The following is a 19,444-nucleotide window of genomic DNA, read 5'->3' on the forward strand; positions in this document are numbered from 1 at the left end:
AGCTTAGAATTTATTTCATTGAACCTACCAGAGGTTGGCTTCAAAGTGTTGCCTGGCTTCCAGGAAAGATTCCACTAAGAAGTGTTATTCTTTCAAATAGAGGTGGTTTGCATCTGGTGTGAGGGCAAGGCTCTAGATCCTATTTCTTCTACACAGACCCTGCTTGAATACCTTCTAAGAAAACCTTTCTGAGTCTGGTCTTAATCCCAACTGTGTAAGGGTTCACCTCAGTGCAGTTAGTGCTTAACCATCACCGTGTGGCAAGTAAGACCATCTCTGGATAGCCTCTAGTTGTTCGCTTCATGAAAGGTTTGCTTTTGACAAAGCCCCCTATCAAGCCTCCACCTGCGTCATGGGACCTCAATGTTGTCCTTGCCCAGCTGATGAAAGCTCCTTTTTAGCCTCTTGATTTCTGGAAGGTCGATTTTCAGAGTTTGTCCTCTAAAACTAAGTTTAGAGACTACCTTGTGATTTCTTAACAATAATAGTTTAGTTTTGTCCATATTTAATTTCATCAGGTTTTCAGTGGCCCGGTATTCCCCAGCTGTGACACTTTCTTGGACTGATGTTATGTCATTTTTGCTGGATATAGCAAGGACTAGTAAGTGAATATTGACTGCAAATATAGAGAATATAACATTCAGTTTCAGTAATGTTTTTCTAGAGCAGGAGTTCTGAACCCAGCCTTCAGGACACACCCAGCCTGCCGGGTTTTCAGGATATCCACAAATAAATATGCATGAGAGAGATCTGCATTCAATGAAAGTGTTGCATGCAAATTTATCTCATTCTTTGTTTGTCTGTAATTGAAAGAGGATATAAGAGATCTTACTGTGCCAGAAATGGTTCTCAAGGGTGAGGATACGGAGGAACTGAAACAAATCTCAATGAACCTGGGAGTCATACTGAGCCAAATTGACAAGTAAAGATTAGTAAATATCTGGACAGGATGTATACATCCAAGGATACGAAAGAACTCAAACCTGAAATAGCTGATCTGTTACTGATTGGTAACCTTTCATTGAGTAGGGAGATTTGTGGTAGCCGTGTTAGGCCACTTTTAAAGGTAATGAATAGAAAATAAAATACAACATAGAAAGAAAATAAGATGATACCTTTTTTTTATTGGACTAACAATACATTTGTTGATTAGCTTGCGAAGGTAGCCCTTCTCATATCAGAATAAGCAAATGTTAATAAGTACAGAATATATAGTGAAACATCAAAGGCATTTCAGTGACAGTCCTTGCAGGATGAGGGTGGGGTGGATTAGGTGAGAGACGGGGAGAGACAGGGGAATGAGGGACAGGGAGATATGCATGGTGATAAGAGGGTGACAAAGCAATAGAATTTATGGTTTATAATGGGCTAGAAAACCCAGATCTTTGTGTGGTTGGTGTCAAAACGTTTAATATCTACAGTGGTGGAAATAAGTATTTGATCCCTTGCTGATTTTGTAAGTTTGCCCACTGACAAAGACATGAGCAGCCCATAAGTGAAGGGTAGGTTAGTGGTAACAGTGAGAGATAGCACATCACAAATTAAATCCGGAAAAGCACATTGTGGAAAGTATATGAATTTATTTGCATTCTGCATAGGGAAATAAGTATTTAATCCCTCTGCAAACAGACCTAATACTTGGTGGCAAAACCCTTGTGGGCAAGCACAGCGGTCAGAACGTCTTCTGGATTGATGATGAGTTTGAGCACACATGTCAGGAGGATGTTGGTCCACTCCTCTTTGCAGATCATCTCTAAAATCATTAAGAGTTCTGGGCTGTCGCTTGGCAACTCGCAGCTTCAGCGCCCTCCATAAGTTTCAATGGGATTAAGGTCTGGTGCTGGCTAGGCCACTCCATGACCCTAATGTGCTTCGTCCTGAGCCACTCCTTTGTTGCCTTGGCTGTATGTTTTGGGTCATTGTCGTGCTGGAAGACCCAGCCACGACCCATTTTAAGGCCTGGCGGAGGGAAGGAGGTTGTCACTCAGAATTGTACGGTACATGGCCCCAGCCATTCTCCCATTGATGCGGTGAAGTAGTCCTGTGCCCTTAGCAGAGAACACCCCAAAACATAACATTTCCACCTCCATGCTTGACAGTGGGGACGGTGTGCTTTGGGTCTAGGCAAGCATTTCTCTTCCTCCACAACACGGCGAGTTGAGTTCATGCCAAGCGCTCAATTTTGTCTCATCTGACCACAGCACCTTCTCCCAATCACTCTCGGCATCATCCAGTGTTCAGTGGCAAACTTCAGACGGGCCGTCACATGTTCCTTCCGGAGCAGGGGGACCTTGCGGGCACTGCAGGATGGCAATCCGTTATGTCGTAATGTGTTACCAATGTTTTCGTGGTGACAGTGGTCCCAGCTGCCTTGAGATCATTGACAAGTTCCCCTTTGTAGTTGTAGGCTGATTTCTAACCTTCCTCATGATCAAGGATACCCCACGAGGTGAGGATTTTGCGTGGAGCCCAGATCTTTGTCGATTGACAGTCATTTTGTACTTCTTCCATTTTCTTACTATGGCACCAACAGTTGTCTCCTTCCTCGCCCAGCGTCTTACTGATGTTTTGTAGCCCATTCCCAGCCTTGTGCAGGTGTAGGATCTTGTCCCTGACATCCTTAGACAGCTCCTTGCTCTTGGCCATTTTGTAGAGGTTAGAGTCTGACTGATTCACTGAGTCTGTGGACAGGTGTCTTTCATACAGGTGACCATTGCCGACAGCTGTCTGTCATGCAGGTAACGAGTTGATTGACGCAATCTACCTGGTCTGTAGGGCCAGATCTCTTACTGGTTGGTGGGGGATCAAATACTTATTTCCCTCTGCAGAATGCAAATAAATTCATATACTTTCCACAATGTGATTTTCCGGATTTAATTGTGATGTGCTATCTCTCACTGTTACCAATAACCTACCCTTCATTAGGGGCTGCTCATGTCTTTGTCAGTGGGCAAACTTACAAAATCAGCAAGGGATCAAATACTTATTTCCACCACTGTATCTACAAATCATGGACACTGTGATAGGCACCAGGACGGCACCCCAGTATGCTAATCTCTTTGTGGCTGAACTGGAAGAGATATTTTTGAATACATATCAGACCACACCTCTAAAATACTACAGGTATATCGATGACATTTTTATGATTTGTTCTGAGGGGGAAGAAACTCTTAAAACAATTTACAGTTATTTCAATACATACCATCCTACAATCAGATTCAAAATTGACTACTTCCCAGAAAAAGTCAATTTTTTGGACACCACAGTTTCAATCAGCAATGGCTATATACAAACATCTATATACAAGAAACCCACAGACAAATGCAGTTATCTTCACAACTCCAGCTTCCACCCTTCACACACACAAAAAAATCCATTATTCACAGCCAAGCCACAAGATACCACCGTATCTGCTCTGACCCACAGGACAGAGATAGACCCCTCAAAATCCTGACTGAATCCTTCAAACAAAAAGGATACAACCCTAAAATAATCTCCAAGAATGTTGCCCTCCTCCCTCAGAACACCCAGGGAAAATCTGTTTCAGTACAAGGAAAAGAAAGCCACAGACAGAATCCCCTTTGTAATGAAATACAACCCAGAGCTAGAAAAACAGAGAAAAATCATGAAAAATTTACATCCACTACTCCAGGAGGATGAATTACTGAAAGAGATATTCTCATCTCCACCAGTGTTGGCCTTCCGACAGCCACCCAACTTAAAACACAAGCTATTGAGAAGCAAGCTCCCAATAGAGACTCAAAAAGAAGAGAGTGGCACACATCTTTGCAATGTATCCAGCTGCAAAGAATGCAAAAACATTTCACAGGAGCCCACAGCCATTCACAAGGAAAAATATTCAACATGAAGGAATCCTTCACATGCTTATCTTCCAATTTGGTATATTATTATTCAATGTAAAAAATGTGACGAAGGGTGCTATATTGGAGAAACAAGCTAGATGCTAAAGAAGAGATTAATTACATAGACAATCATATGAAAAATGCCATGCCAACCAGGATGTCACCTCTGTGGGACAAGCACTTTTACGAAATCCAGAACACTGTATCAATGATTTTATCGTGAGACTACGAAAAGGAGACTTTAGACAATACAGGAACGTAAGACCTTTGAAGTCAGAATGTTTAAAATATTTTAACACCCACCAGACAGGACTTAACAAAGATCTGGGTTTTCTAGCCCATTGTAAATCATACAATTCTTCTGCTTTGTCACCCTCTTATCACCATGCATATCTCCCTATCCCTCATCCACCCAGCTACCCCTGTCTCTCATCTAATCCACCCCACCCTCATCCTGTGAGACTGTCACTGAAATGTTTTGACGTTTCACTTATATATACTGTTACTTACCAACATTTGCTTATTTCTGATCTGATGAGAGAGGGCTACCTTCGAAAGCGAATCAAAAAAGATATTAGGTTAGTCCAATAAAAAAGGTATCATATTTTCTTTTCTATGTTTTATTTTATTTCTATAGATAACCTGTCATTAAAATTGTAGTACCTAAGATTGAAGGGTAGCTAATGTTAGCGCCCATTTTTTAAAGGATTCCAGGAGTGATCCAGGAAATTAGGCTGGTAATCCTGGTGTAAGTGGTGGACACAATAATGGAAACTATTATAAAGAATAAAATTACTAACACATAATCAGACAAGCTTTAATGGAGGAAATCTAACATGGATTCAGCCAAGGAAAATCTTGCCTCAACAATTTTCCTTCATTTCTTTTGAATTCTCCATAATAAACTCTTCAAGCTAAAAATATCTGTTATTTAAAAAAAGGAACCTGTGCCTCCATATACTATTATAATAATGTGAAATGGAGAGTACAGTCCTCAGTAATCAGTGCAGCTACATTTCCCAGTGCCCATCCTTACCAACAGCGAGGAGCCTAAAATGGCCTCCTCTGTCCAGGCTGTATTAGATTACTGCCGTGCCCTAAGCACTATCACATCCCAGGACTTAACTTCACCAGTAAAACCCTCATGATGAACATAGGTGTGCATGTATTTATTTATTTATTGCATTTGTATCCCACATTTTCCCACCTATTTGCGGGCTCAGTGTGGCTTACAATTCATTGTGAGTGATGGAAGTACAATATGTTAGAATACAATTATGGTTACATTGTGAAGAGTTATGAGAGACAGAGTCAAGTCAGAACATCTTTGGGGCGTAGAACAATGGAATGATACAATGGGGAAAAGATGGGGCGATAGAACAATAGCAAATAACCTTAGGGTATAACAATTTTATTTGTGGGTGGTGTATTAATTGTGGTGGAAATGCGGGGTGAGAGAATTCAAAGAGAGTGTATTGATTCATTTCTGTTGGTGTGTATGGGCTTCATGTGTTTTGATCCTTGCAGTAGATTTTCTCGAAGAGATAAGTCTTCAATCGTTTGCGGAAGTCGGTTAATTCGTAGATCGTTTTCAGGTTACGTATAAATAAAGGTTATGTATAAATGCGTGGCCCAAATTCAAAAAATAAATTTCCCAACAGTCACTTTATATAGAGCCAAAAACTCTTATCTGAAATAAGTCAAGGAAGCTAAAACTCCCAGGGCACTAAGGGGCTGGGAAGCACCATGGCATTCCACCATTGGTCCTTGCTAGTATCCCCATCACACAGCCCCCTGGTGATCCATTTGTCCAACTCTCATCATACCTCATTGTCCTATCTGGGTCACTGTGAGCTGCTTTCCTTAGGCATGTGTATGCTCAAGGATTTAATGTCAGGTCGTCACAGATGTACTTTTCCAAAATTAAATTTACCCCAATTCTTCTTGAACATGTGAGCTTATTTTGGGTCCAGTTTAAAACACTGTGGCTTGAAATAACAAAGGTGAATTGCAGAGACCCAGCCAGATCTCAATGGGGCCTCTGGGTCTCTTTGACTTTGGGGCCTACCCAGTTAGATTAACATGCTCTGCAGTTGGGGGGTGGGTTCCCCTCTCTCCAGGGTTGGGGGGAGGAGTTCTAGGTTGTACACGACTAGACCGGTTTACAAGGTCCCAGAGCCTCTGGTCCCTTCAGAAGGGGATGTGTCGGAGACTTTTGGTCCAATGGCTCAGGGGTCTTAATGGTGCTCCTGGGTCTTTAGGCCAGTTAAGCAGGTCCTTCAGTTGGTTGGTGGGGCCCTATTCTTGGTTCAAAGTGGCAGAGAGCAGATTTCAGGGTCCCAGAGCCTTTGGTCACCTCGGAAGAGGCATGGGAGTGACTTGGAGGCTTTCCTCGGGTTCCCAGTTCCCCCGTGGTATCTGATTCCCGCCTTGGGAACATGAGGAAAAGCACTCACACATGTTCTGTCTTTTTGGAAGGAGGAGCTTGTCTCATCCTTTTGGGAAAGTCTCAGGGGTCCTAGCCTTGCTTAAATTTCCTGCATCGGATGCTCCTGAGGGGATTCGCTGATGGAGGGCTTGCAGGTCCTCCAAAACCCTTTCCCCACCCCCACCCCTCAATATGGCCTTCATACACATAATGATGGCAAAGTGAAAGTCCCCGGAGGAACACCGAGGTGTACCAGGGTTCGTCACCTCTGAGGAAGTGGAGAAGTGTTGCACTATTCTAAACCACTCGTTTTACACCTCAATCATATCTGCCCTCAGCTGTCTCTTTTCCAAGCTGAAGAGCCCTAAACTCAGCCTTTCCTCAGGAGTTCCATCCCCTTTATCATTTTGGTCGCTCTTCTTTGAACCTTTTCTAGTTCCGCTATATGTATATATATATATATATGCATATATGCTTCTGTATCGCTCCATAGTGCGACCTCACCTCGAGTGTTATGTTCCATTCTGGTTACCATATCTCAAAAAAAATATATATATATATATTTTTTAGATACGGTAACCAGACTGGAACATAACACTCGAGGTGAGGTCGCACTATGGAGCGATACAGAAGCATTATAGTATTATCAGTCTTATTTACCATCCCGTTCCTAATAATTCCTAGCACCTTATTTGCTTTTTGGCTGCCACTACTCACTGAATAGAAGATTTCAGCATATTGTCTACATTGACACCTAGATCTTTTTCTTGGGTGCTGACTCCCAAAGTGAACCCTAGCATTAGGTGACTGATGCAGATTACTCTTCCTCATCCTGCCCACTGAGGACGTACATGGTCTCTCGTTGCTTCCAGTGGGAGGCAGGCTATCTCTTCTGCAACAAGTGGGCCTGTCTCACCTCAGGTCAGTGGAATCTGGAGGTGATTGGTGATGGCTGTGCACCTCTGCTGTCATGATATTCGGGCTTCTTCCCCTTGGTCATCTGGCTGATTTGGTCCAACTCTGTTTCGGGACCATTCTGGTAACAGGTCATTTCCCTCCTGGAATCCTTGAGCTGGTAATGAACTGGTCGTGTCTCAGTTCCTGGAGTACCTAAGGGTATGCTTCAGCATGTCTAGTGGAGTGTTTTTTTCTTCTGGGAGAGCGGGGTGGAGAAGCCCTGGCCAACTGTGCCGATTGTGCAATCTCTCGGAGCCCACGGATTTGGACTACTTGCTGCATAGCCATAACATTGGAGGTGGTTCCTTGGATGAGGCTGTATGAGGCCTCTGCATCGGGTCCTGTTGTCCTGCTGGATTCCAGCCTTTCAGGTCTTCCATTGTCCTCTGCCTCTATCATCCAGGGCAAAAGCAATCAAGCCTGGTGGGACAGTGCGATTCCCCTGCTGAAAGAAGTTCTCTGAATCCTCTGTAGTGGGTTATGGTCACCATAGATTGCAAGTGGCCTCCATTAGGGAGCTCACTTCCTGGGGTTGAGTGGTACAGGGCGCACGTGGTCTAGCCAGAAGGTGTCCTGGTTTCATCGGTCACCTGGAGACCCAGGCAGTAGCTCTGTAGGGGTTTCAGCTGCTCCTCAAGGGAAAAGCGGTCGGTGATGTCAGACAATGTCACGCCATGGTTTGTACATATAAAGCAGGGTGGCTCCAGGAGTTTGTGTAGTGGTCGTGGAAGCAGCTTGTCTCTGTTGGCAAGTATAGACCCTCTGTAGGCCTCTTCAGCTGTCCACATTGTGGGCAAGGACAAATGTACAGGTGAGTTTCTCAGTTGCTGTCTTCTGAATCTAGGAGGGTGGAAGCTTGGGGCATCAGGCCTTTCAACTTATTCTAGACCGCTGGGGCTCACCAAGGTTTGACCTGATGGCGTCCAGGATCAATGCAAATGTGGAGCACTTCTTCATTCTATCCATAAGGATTCCAACGTCTATTTTGTTTCCTGCAAAACTTTAATTCTGTTTGACTTAAGGCCCTCTTTGACATATCAGACTTCTTGAACCTATACGTCTAGCTCCATCTCTACCTGTTTTCAAATCTTTTGTTTCTTTTAACAACTTGCTTAACAGTGATGATTTGCAGTCTTTCAAGTCTATCTTTTCTTTATGTCAACTGGTCTTCTTTATCTTGCAAGTCACAATATAGATTACAACTAGTCTACAACTAGTCTACATCATTGAGAAAGGGGCAATTTATAAATAGATTAAATCAAAAATACGAAGCAGCGTAATACTTTCTAGCTATGTTTCTTATTTCTCATTAATCCAGTTGGTTCTATTTCTCTGTATCCTGTCAGTCTGAGAGTGCATCAGACTAGCAAACAAATTTGTGTTAAATTTATCTGTGAGAAGATTGTAAGTTGGAAGGTTTAAAAAAAAAATGACCTTCCTACAGTATCAAGGGGATAATCAGTTTTTCATAAATGTATTATGTTGGGTGTGACTAAGTTGTGAGAACTTTTAGAAAGCAAGTGTTGGTAATTTTTCTGGATTAAAATAAATTTCCTAACACTTGTTTTTATTTTCCATAGATCAACAATAAAGCAGCAACTGGAGAGGAAGTGCCTCGAACAATTATTGTGACCACACGCTCACAGTATGGACTGCCGGAGGATGCTGTTGTGTACTGTAATTTTAACCAGCTGTATAAGATTGACCCCTCTACCCTGAAGATGTGGGCTAATGTAAGTAACTAAAGAAAGATGGGCCCTTTTTGATTTTTTTTTTTCTTCATATGAGGGATTTGTAATTGGCAAAACATTGCAATAGTTAGATGTCTGGAACCATAAAATTAAACTTTCTCGAACATTACAGAAATACTCCAGCAGATCTTATAAGCTGATCCCAACATTTCTGGTGCATGCAAGGTGATGCACTTTGGAAAGAATAATCCAAATCATAGTTATCTGATGCTAGGGTCCACCTTGGGGTCAGCACTCAAGAAAAAGATCTAGGTGTCGTTATAGATATGATGCTGAAATCTGCTCAGTGTGCGGCAGAGGCCAAAAAACCAAACAGAATCCTCGGAATTATTAGAAAAAGGATGGCGAATAAGACAGAAAATACTATAATGCCTCTATTATTCATGGAAGAAAGTGTGTATCAACAACTTGAAAAGCTAAAGGTGGACAAAGCCATGGGACCGGACGGGATCCACCCCAGGATATTGAGGGAGCTCAGAGAGGTTTTGGCGGGTCCTCTTAAAGATTTGTTTAATATATCCTTGCAGACGGGAAAGGTTCCAAGGGATTGGAGAACGGCAGAGGTGGTCCCTCTTCACAAAAGTGGTGATAGGGAAGAAGCTGGAAACTACAGGCCGGTAAGCCTCACTTCGGTTATTGGAAAAGTAATGGAAGCGATGCTGAAGGAAAGGATAGTGAATTTCCTGGAAGCCAATAAGTTGCAAGATCCAAGACAACATGGTTTTACGAAAGGGAAATCGTGCCAAACGAATCTCATTGAGTTCTTTGATTGGGTGACAGGAGAATTGAATCAGGGACGAGCTATGGACGTAATCTACTTAGATTTCAGCAAAGCTTTTGACACGGTTCCCCACATGAGGCTCTTAAATAAACTGGAGGGGCTGAAGATAGGACCTGAAGTGGTGAACTGGATTAGGAACTGGTTGACGGACAGACGCCAGAGGGTGGTGGTGAATGGAATTCGCTCGGAGGAGGGAAAGGTGAGTAGTGGAGTGCCTCAGGGATCGGTGCTGGGGCCGATTCTGTTCAATATATTTGTGAGTGACATTGCCGAAGGGTTAGAAGGTAAAGTTTGCCTATTTGCGGATGATACTAAGATCTGTAACAGAGTGGACACCCGGGAGGGAGTGGAAAACATGAAAAAGGATCTGAGGAAGCTAGAAGAATGGTCTAAGGTTTGGCAATTAAAATTCAATGCGAAGAAATGCAAAGTGATGCCTTAGGGAATAGAAATCCACGGTAGACGTATGTGTTAGGCGTGGAGAGTCTGATAGTTACGGGCGGAGAGAGGGATCTTGGGGTGATAGTATCTGAGGATTTGAAGGCGACAAAACAGTGTGACAAGGCGGTGGCCGTAGCTAGAAGGTTGCTAGGCTGTATAGAGAGAGGTGTGACCAGCAGAAGAAAGGGGGTGTTGATGCCCCTGTATAAGTCGTTGGTGAGGCCCCACCTGTTCAGTTTTGGAGGCCGTATCTTGTTAAGGATGTAAAAAGAATTGAAGCGGTGCAAAGAAAAGCTACGAGAATGGTATGGGATTTGCGTTACAAGACGTATGAGGAGAGACTTGCTGAACTAAACATGTATACTTTGGAGGAAAGGAGAAACAGGAGTGATATGATACAGACGTTCAAATATTTGAAAGGTATTAATCCGCAAACGAACCTTTTCCGGAGATGGGAAGATGGTAGAACGAGAGGACATGAAATGAGATTGAAGGGGGGCAGACTCAAGAAAAATGTCAGGAAGTATTTTTTCACGGAGAGTGTAGTGGATGCTTGGAATGCCCTCCCGCGGGAGGTGGTGGAAATGAAAACGGTAACGGAATTCAAACATGCGTGGGATAAGCATAAAGGAATCCTGTGCCGAAGGAATGGATCCTCAGGAGCTTAGTCAAGATCGGGAGGCGGGGCTGGTGGTTGGGAGGCGGGGATAGTGCTGGGCAGACTTATACGGTCTGTGCCAGAGCCGTAGTGGGAAGCGGGCCTGGTGGTTGGGAGGCAGGGATAGTGCTGGACAGACTTGTACGGTCTGTGCCAGAGCCGGTGGTTGGGAGGAAGGGCTGGTGGTTGGGAGGTGGGGATAGTGCTGGGCAGACTTATACGGTCTGTGCCCTGAAGAGCACAGGTACAAATCAAAGTAGGGTATACACAAAAAGCAGCAAATATGAGTTATCTTGTTGGGCAGAGTGGATGGACCGTGCAGGTCTTTTTCTGCCGTCATCTACTATGTTACTATGTATTGCTCCATGGTGCGACCACACGTTGAATATGGTGTTCAGTTCTGGTCACAGTATCTCAAAAAAAGGTTCAAAGAAGACCGACCAAAATGATAAAGGGGATGGAACTTCTCTCGTATGAGGAAAGGCTGAGGAGTTTAGGGCTCATCAGCTTGATGAGGATAGATATGATTGAGGTCTACAAAATCCTGAGTAGTAACATAGTAAATGACGACAGATAAAGACCTGTGAACGGTCCATCCAGTCTTCCCAACAAGATACTCATTTTACATGATATGTATGAATTTATTTATTGCATTTGTATCCCACATTTTCCCACACATTTGCAGGCTCAATGTGGCTTACAGTGTATCGTTATGGCATTCACCTTAACAGTTTAGATATCAGATTGTATTACAAAGAAAGCATGTCTGGCATGGTAAGATTAAGCAAACAAATAAAAGAGGTAAGTAGTTCCACATATAGGTAAAGTGGAGAAGTGTTACATTTACAATTATTGATTGTTGTGGTATGCCTTGTTAAAGAGGTAGGTCTTGAGAGATTTGCGAAAGTTGGTTAGTTCGTGAATAGTTTTCAGTTCAAGCGGTAATGCGTTCCATTGCTGCGTACTCACGTAGCAAAAACTTGACGCGTGCGTTAGTCTGTATTTTAGGCCTTTACAGCTGGGGAAGTGAAGGTTCAGGAGTGTACGGGATGATTTTTTAGCGTTCCTGAGGGGTAGGTCTACTAGGTCTAGCATGTAGGCTGGGGCATCTTCGTGAATGATTTTTATGAGTCAAAGTGCATACCTTGAACGCAATACGTTCTTATGAGTGGAAGCCAGTGTAGCTTTTCTCTTAAGGGTTTAGCACTTTCATATTTCGTTTTACCGAGTATGAGTCTGGCTGCAGTATTCTGGGTTGTTTGAAGTTTCTTGATGATTTGCTCTTTACAGCCAGCGTATAGTGCGTTGCAGTAGTCTAGGTGGCTCAGCACCATTCATTGTACTAGGTCGCGAAAGATGGACCTTGGGAAGAAAGGTCTTACTCTTTTAAGTTTCCACATTGAGTGGAACATCTTCTTGGTTGTATTTTTCACATGACTTTCAAGAGTGAGGTTTCGATCAATGGTAACTCCAAGGATTTTCAGGGTATCAGAAACAGGGAGGGTCAGGTCTGGTGTGTTTATTGTGGTGAATTTGTTAGTGTTGTATTGTAAGGTGAGTATGAGACATTGTGTTTTTTCTGCGTTGAGTTTTAGCTGAAATGCGTCCGCCCATGTATTCATGATATGGAAGCTTTGGTTGATGTCATTTGTAATTTCCTTTAAGTCATTTTTGAATGGGATGTAAATCGTTACATCATCTGCGTATATGTATGGGTTAAGATTTTGGTTGGCTAATATCGTTTATCGTTTATTCATCTTACTATACCATTTCACATTGTAGTTGCAAACAAAAAAACGGTTTACATGGTAGTATAAAATCATGGTAAAAACAGTCATAAAAGAACTCCATCGAATAGATAGGAAAGCACACTAATAGCCTGGCCAAGGGTGTCGTCATTAAGTTTAAGAAGGTTGACGAGAGGGGAGATCCTTGAGGGACTCCGCATTCAGGTATCCATGGGGCTGACGTAGTCAGGTTTGATGTTACTTGGTATGATCTTGTGGTGAGGAATCCTTTAAACCAGTGAAGAACATTGCCTCCGACTCCGAAACATTCTAGGATGTGTAATAATAATCCATGATCAACCATGTCGAAGGCACTGGACATGTCGAATTGTAGGAGGAGTATGTTATCTGTTGCTATAGCTTGTTTAAATGTATTCAGGAGAGTGACTAGTACTGTTTAGGTACTGTGGTTAGATTGGAAACCTGATTGGGAGTCGTGAAGTATTGAAAATTTATTTAAGTAGTTGGTGAGTTGTTTGGTCACCATCCCTTCTGTTAGTTTGGTTATCAGAGGGATGGATGCTACTGGCCGGTAATTGGTTAGGTCACTTGTACTTTCCTTAGCATCTTTGGGTATAGGGGTAAGTAGAATGTTTCCTTTGTCCTTTGGGAAGAGTCCATTTGTAGCATAGTTCAAGTGTTTCGTACGGTTTGATATAAATTGTTGAGGAGCGAGTTTTATAAGGTTGTTGGGGCATATGTCTAATTTGCAGTATGACTTTGCAAACCTTTTAAGGGTTTGGGAGACAGTGTTGTCCGATAATGTGTCGAAGTTGGTCCAGGTTCTATCAGCTGGATGTTCACCAGGGTTTGGGTCTAGGCAGTCGAGGGATTTAACGTATTCGGTGGTGTTGGCAGGTTTCATGAGTCGTAACTTTATAATTTTCTCTTTGAAGTATGTCGCAAGGTTGTCGACTGCTGGTATGTCTGTGCTGTTAGAAGTCACCGATGTAGTGTCTAGTAGTTTGTTCACGAGTTGGAAGAGTTTGTGGGTGTCCTTGTAGTCTGTTCCAATTTAGTTTTGTAGTATGATCTTTTAGTTTGCTTAATGGTGTATTTGTATTTCTTTGAAGTTGTTTCCAAGCATTGAGTGCGGAGTCGTCTTTCTTTTTGTTCCATGTTCGTTCTAGCCTTCTAACTTGTGTTTTAGTATTTTCAGTTACTCGTTGAACCATGGTGTTGAGTTCTTTCTGTGTGAGGTTCTGGTTTGGAGTGGTGCTATGTTGTCTAGTATGCTTCTGCATCTATTGTCCCAATCTTGAAGAAATTGGCTTGAATCTGTCAATGCTGTCCATTATTGTAGAATTGTTCCCAGAATGTTAACGGATCTATTTTGCCTCTTGTGGTATAGTTTGTTCATTCTTGTTTGTGGTGTGGAACTTTCATTCGCCATTGAAGGGACAGGTTTGCTTTATAGTGGTTGGACCATGGTGTAGCTGTCCACTGTGTATCTGTTCGTATAAGATTTGAGTCGGGAAAATTTGTGTGTGGTAATGTGTGTCCTTTGATATGGGTTGGTTGCATGTTTGGCCAGTGGAGGTCCCATAGTTGAAAAAAGTCTGCATTCACGCGTGTTTGATGAGTTGAGATCTTCAAGGTGTAAGTTGACATCCCCTATTATAAGAAGGTTAGAGGTGGATACACATGTGTTCGCTATAAAGTCCATAAAGTGTGTTTGGCAGTCCTGCCAGTTACCTGGTGGTCTATATAAAAGGATTACGTTGAGGTGTTCCTGCAGAGTTAGGTGATTGATTCTAACTGAGGCAATTTCAAGTTGGGGAAGAATGGATTTGGCTGTGGGTTGTGATAGTGAACTGGGATTTGTATATTATAGCTATTCCTCCTCCTCCTTTTTCCGTTCCTTGTCCAGTGGGTGATTCTGTGCATTCCACATTCGGGTCTTAAGACTATTACTATTTATCATTACCACAGCGTTGTATGGCAAACACAACGTTGTACAGAGACAGCTTAGGACAACTACTATTTATCATTACCACAACGCTGCATGGTACATACAATGTTGTACATAGACTACTTAGGACAACTACTATTTATCAGTACCACCACACTGCATGGCGCACACAGCGCTGTACAAAGACTATTTAGGACTACTACTACTTATCGTTATAACACTGCATGGCATACACAGTGCTATACAAAAACAATACTAGCTGTTCTGCTACTATTTGTCAGTTTCATCGCGCTGCATGGCATACACAGCACTGTACAAAGACTGCTTAAGACTACTATTATTTATCATTAAAATAACGCTGCATGGCATTCACAGCGCTGTGCAAAGACAATACCAGCTCAGAGTCCGTGCTGCAACCTCTGTTTGCTGGGTTGTTGTGTTCTTCTTTGGGAAGTAGTGCGTATTGTTCGTGAGCTTCCACGTGGGTCTTCCCTTAGTTGGGTCTTGGGCCTTCAAGGCGTTAAGCCTGGCAATTTCCTCGCGATTCGGCCTCCTCTGCAATTGGTGCTCGTCTACTGCCGCTTCTTCTGAGGTTGGTGTGGTGGAGCGTTGAAATGAGCTGATTCCTTGCTGCATTCAGCCTCCGCTGGTCTTCCCAAGTTCCGCACTATAATCTCTGTTGGTTTCGCCAGTCGGAGCAATCTGAGCGCCGCTTCAGTTGGTGGCGGGAGTCAGTCTCCGTGGTTCGCGCGCTGGTCTCGCTCGCCAGTCAGGCGGTTTGTTCAGTGTCGTTTACGGTGGTATGTATGGATTTTGGTTAGGGACAAATTATTGCATGTTGGGCGGTTTAGAAGGATCGTCCAGCAGCCGTGTTGGCGATTCAGGTCCTTCCGGGCTGCTCTCCATTCGGGTGGTGTACCTCGCAACGGTTGATTTCCGCTTCTCCGATGTTTCTTAGGGACACCTGGGCCCAGGTGTATGCTCCGGTGAAAGCGTCCGCTAATCGGTTCCCCGGGGGCTTTGCGGATCTGATTCGGTACGTCTATGGTTTCGACTTCGGTCCGTTCCGGTCCGTTGCCTACTATCCAGCTTTTAGTGGCCTATGCTTCCTCTTTTTCTTACCTTAGCACCCAATTCTGGAACGGGCTGCCCCAAGTGGTCATTGTCTATTGCTCATGCTTGATCTATTCTTACTGTACACTGCCTTGAGTGAATTCCTTCAAAAAGGCGGTAAATAAATCCTAATAAATATGGCTACAAACTTTATGTAAATAAAAGCAAGAGAAAAAGGAAACTGATATGGTTCTCCAAGCAAGTGACTGAGAAAATAAAGTCTAACGAGTAGGCGTTCATGAAATACAGAAAAACTCAAGAAGGGGAACACAGAGAGGAATACCGAAGGGTTAGAAGGTAAAGTTTGCCTATTTGCGGTTGATACTAAGATCTGTAAGAGTGGACACCCGTGAGGGAGTGGAAAACATGAAAAAGGATCTGAGGAAGCTAGAAGAATGGTCTATGGTTTGGCAATTAAAATTCAATGCGAAGAAATGCAAAGTGATACACTTAGGGAATAGAATCCTCGGGAGACGTATGTGTTAGGCAGGGAGACTCTGATAGGTACGGACGGGGAGAAGAGGGATCTTGGGGTGATAGTATCTGAGGATCTGAAGGCGACGAAACAGTGTGACAAGGCAGTGGCCATAGCTAGAAGGTTGTTAGGCTGTATAGAGAGAGGTGTGACCAGCAGAAGAAAGGAGGTGTTGATGCCCCTGTATAAGTCGTTGGTGAGGCCCCACCTAGAGTATTGTGTTCAGTTTTGGAGGCCGTACCTTGCGAAGGATGTAAAAAGAACTGAAGCGGTGCAAAGAAAAGCTACGAGAATGGTAAGGGATTTGCGTTACAAGACGTATGAGGAGAGACTTGATGGCCTGAACATGTATACTCTGGAAGAAAGGAGAAACGGGTGATATGATACAGACGTTTAAATATTTGAAAAGTATTAATCCGCAAACGAACCTTTTCCGGAGGTGCGAAGGCGGTAGAACGAGAGGACATGAAATGAGATTGAATGGGGGCAGATTCAAGAAAAATGTCAGGAAGTATTTTTTCACGGAGAGAGTAGTGGATGCTTGGAATGCCCTCCCGCGGGAGGTGGTGGAAATGAAAACGGTAACCGAATTCAAACACGCGTGGGATAAACATAAAGGAATCCTGTTCAGAAGGAATGGATCCTAAGGAACTTAGCCGAGATTGGGTGGCAGAGCCGGTGGCGGGAGGCAGGGATAGTGCTGGGCAGTCTTATACGGTCTGTGCTAGAGCCGGTGGTGGGAGGCGGGGCTGGTAGTTGGGAGGCGGGGATAGTGCTGGGCAGACTTACACGGTCTGTGCCCTGAAAAGGACAGGTACAAATCAAGTAAGGTATACACAAAAAGTAGCACATATGAGTTTATCTTGTTGGGTAGACTGGATGGACCATGCAGGTCTTTTTCTGCCGTCATTTACTATGTTACTATGTTTAGATCACCCGACCTTTAAGAAGCGGCTCAAGACCTTCCTTTCGGTAGAGCATATGCCGTGAGCCCTCCTGATGTCGCATCCTTCTGAACCATGGCTGCCATAGTGACTAATTGTCACCTTCTCCTCTCTCCCTCTCCCTCCTGTTGTTCCTCTTTCCCTCCTACGACCCTAATTACTATATTTTGTATTATTGCTGCTTAATAGACTATTGTACGCCACGTTGAGCCTGCCCGTGGGTGGGAATAATGTGGGCTATAAATGCCATAATAAATATACTGCCGCAGGACATGTTTATCCACTCCTAGCCTAACTGAGATAATATTTAACCATCTCTCTGACCTCATGTGCAACTTTCTTCAAATCAATCACCTTATTTCTAAGTTTCCTACTTTCTAACCTATCTATATGTTACGTCTTTGCTTTACCCTTCATTATCAATTGTAATGTTCTATTACGTATTGTAAGTAGTATACCATGCCATACTTTGTATTGTTTTTGAATATTTTACTGCTGTAATTGCCTATTGCTCATGTTTGATCTATTCTTACTGTACACCGCCTTGAGTGAATTCCTTCAAAAAGGCAGTAAATAAATCCTACTAAATAAATAAATAAATTGCTACAAACGTGAGAGAACACTCAGAGTGGTAGCTGCTTCTTGGAAGCAGTGTATTAATGTCTTCAGATATCTGTAAAACAGAAAAATAGTTTTCTCTGCATGCTTTTACAAAGCTCTATCACTTGGATGTGGCAACTGAGGAGCATTCTGCCTTTGGAACTTCAGTTCTCAGAACAGAGACAGCTACCATTTTGGACTGCTTTTTTTTTTTTTACATCCAAAAGTCCTATACTCGTCAGGTGTGCATGACAAGGAAGGAGAATTGAGATCTTTCCTTTTGTCACGTCAGACAAGTCAAGCTATCTGCTGTTATTTATTTCTCCATATCATTAAACCAAAGTTTTATTTTTGCTGTTTCTCTTGTTCAGCAAATGTTTTTGCATTAGTTCAATCGTTTTCCGCTGCTTTATCTAATACTGATTTGTTTGAGCTGCACAGGGTTCTATTAAGGCACAGCACAATTCTGTATTCTCTATTTATTTGCTGCATTTGTATCCCACATTTTCCCACCTATTTGCAGACTCAGTGTGGCTTACAATATTACATCATGGCAGACACCAATCAAGAGTAGATAGACAATTTTTTATTTTATTTTTTGTTACATTTGTACCCCGCACTTTCCCACTCATGGCAGGCTCAATGCGGCTTACATGGAGCAATGGAAGGTTAAGTGACTTGCCCAGAGTCACAAGGAGCTGCCTGTGCTGGGAATCGAACTCAGTTCCTCAGTTCCCCAGGACCAAAGTCCACCACCCTAACCACTAGGCCACTCCTCCGCTCTCTGTATGATGGTTCATAAAATCATCTACGGAGAGGCCCCGACTTACATGCTAGGCCTCGTGGACCTGCCACCCAGAAATGCTAAGAGATCTTCCCGCACCTTTCTTAACCTACACTTCCCCAACTGCAAAGGAATAAAATACAAACTAGCACATTACATACAAAGAAACATGTGTAACATAATGGATATAATCAATTCAGTAAATCAGAAAACAGTCAAATTATCAAGTAAGTAGTGATACATTGGAGTTCCTATTATTGATTATTATGGTAAGCCTTGTTAAAGAGAGAGGTTTTAGTGTTTTTCAAAAGTTGATTAAGTCGTGAATAGTTTTCAGATCAAGTGGTAATGCATTCCACAGCTGAGTGCCAATGTAAGAAAAACAGGACGCATGTACAGCTAGGGAAATGAAGTCCCAGGAATGTGTGTGCTGATCTTATAGCGTTCCTAGGTGGCAAATCAATAAGGTCTGACATGTAGGCCGGAGCATTTCCATGAATGACTTTATGAACCAAAGTGCAAACTTTGAACATAGTACGTTCCTTAACTGGAAGTCAATGAAGCTTCTCTCTAAGGGGTTTTGCACTTTCATATTTTGTCTTTCCAAATATGTCTAGCTGCGGTATTCTGGGCTGTCTGAAGTTTCTTGATGATATGCTCTTTACATCCGGCATACAGCGCTTTGCAATAGTCTAGATGACTCAGCACCATAGATTGTACCATGTTGCGAAAAATGCCTCTTGGGAAGAAAGGTTTTAGTCTTCTGAGTTTCCACATAGACTGAAACATCTTCCTAGTTGTATTCATGGTTTTCAAGTGTGAGATTTCGATCAATGGTAACTCCGAGGATCTTCAAGGTGTCCGAGACAGGAAGGGAAAAAGTTTGGTGTAGTTATGGAAGTGAATTTGCTTGTGTTATGTTGAGAAGTAAGTATAAGGCTTTGCATTTT

The 19,444-nt window shown here is 43.0% G+C and overlaps 1 protein-coding gene across 4 annotated transcripts in view; it reads left to right on the forward strand.

Annotated features, from left to right (window-relative positions):
- Positions 1-19,444, forward strand: part of OGT (O-linked N-acetylglucosamine (GlcNAc) transferase) — a 257,459-nt gene that overhangs the window by 216,874 nt on the left and 21,141 nt on the right. For all 4 annotated transcript variants that reach the window (XM_030208828.1, XM_030208829.1, XM_030208830.1 and 1 more), the window contains one exon: positions 8,829-8,981. In XM_030208828.1, the coding sequence (XP_030064688.1) occupies positions 8,829-8,981 (153 nt within the window). The remainder of the gene's footprint in view (positions 1-8,828; positions 8,982-19,444) is intronic.

Source organism: Microcaecilia unicolor, chromosome 7 (genome assembly GCF_901765095.1).
Source record: "Microcaecilia unicolor chromosome 7, aMicUni1.1, whole genome shotgun sequence".
NCBI classification, from domain to species: Eukaryota; Metazoa; Chordata; class Amphibia; order Gymnophiona; family Siphonopidae; genus Microcaecilia; species Microcaecilia unicolor.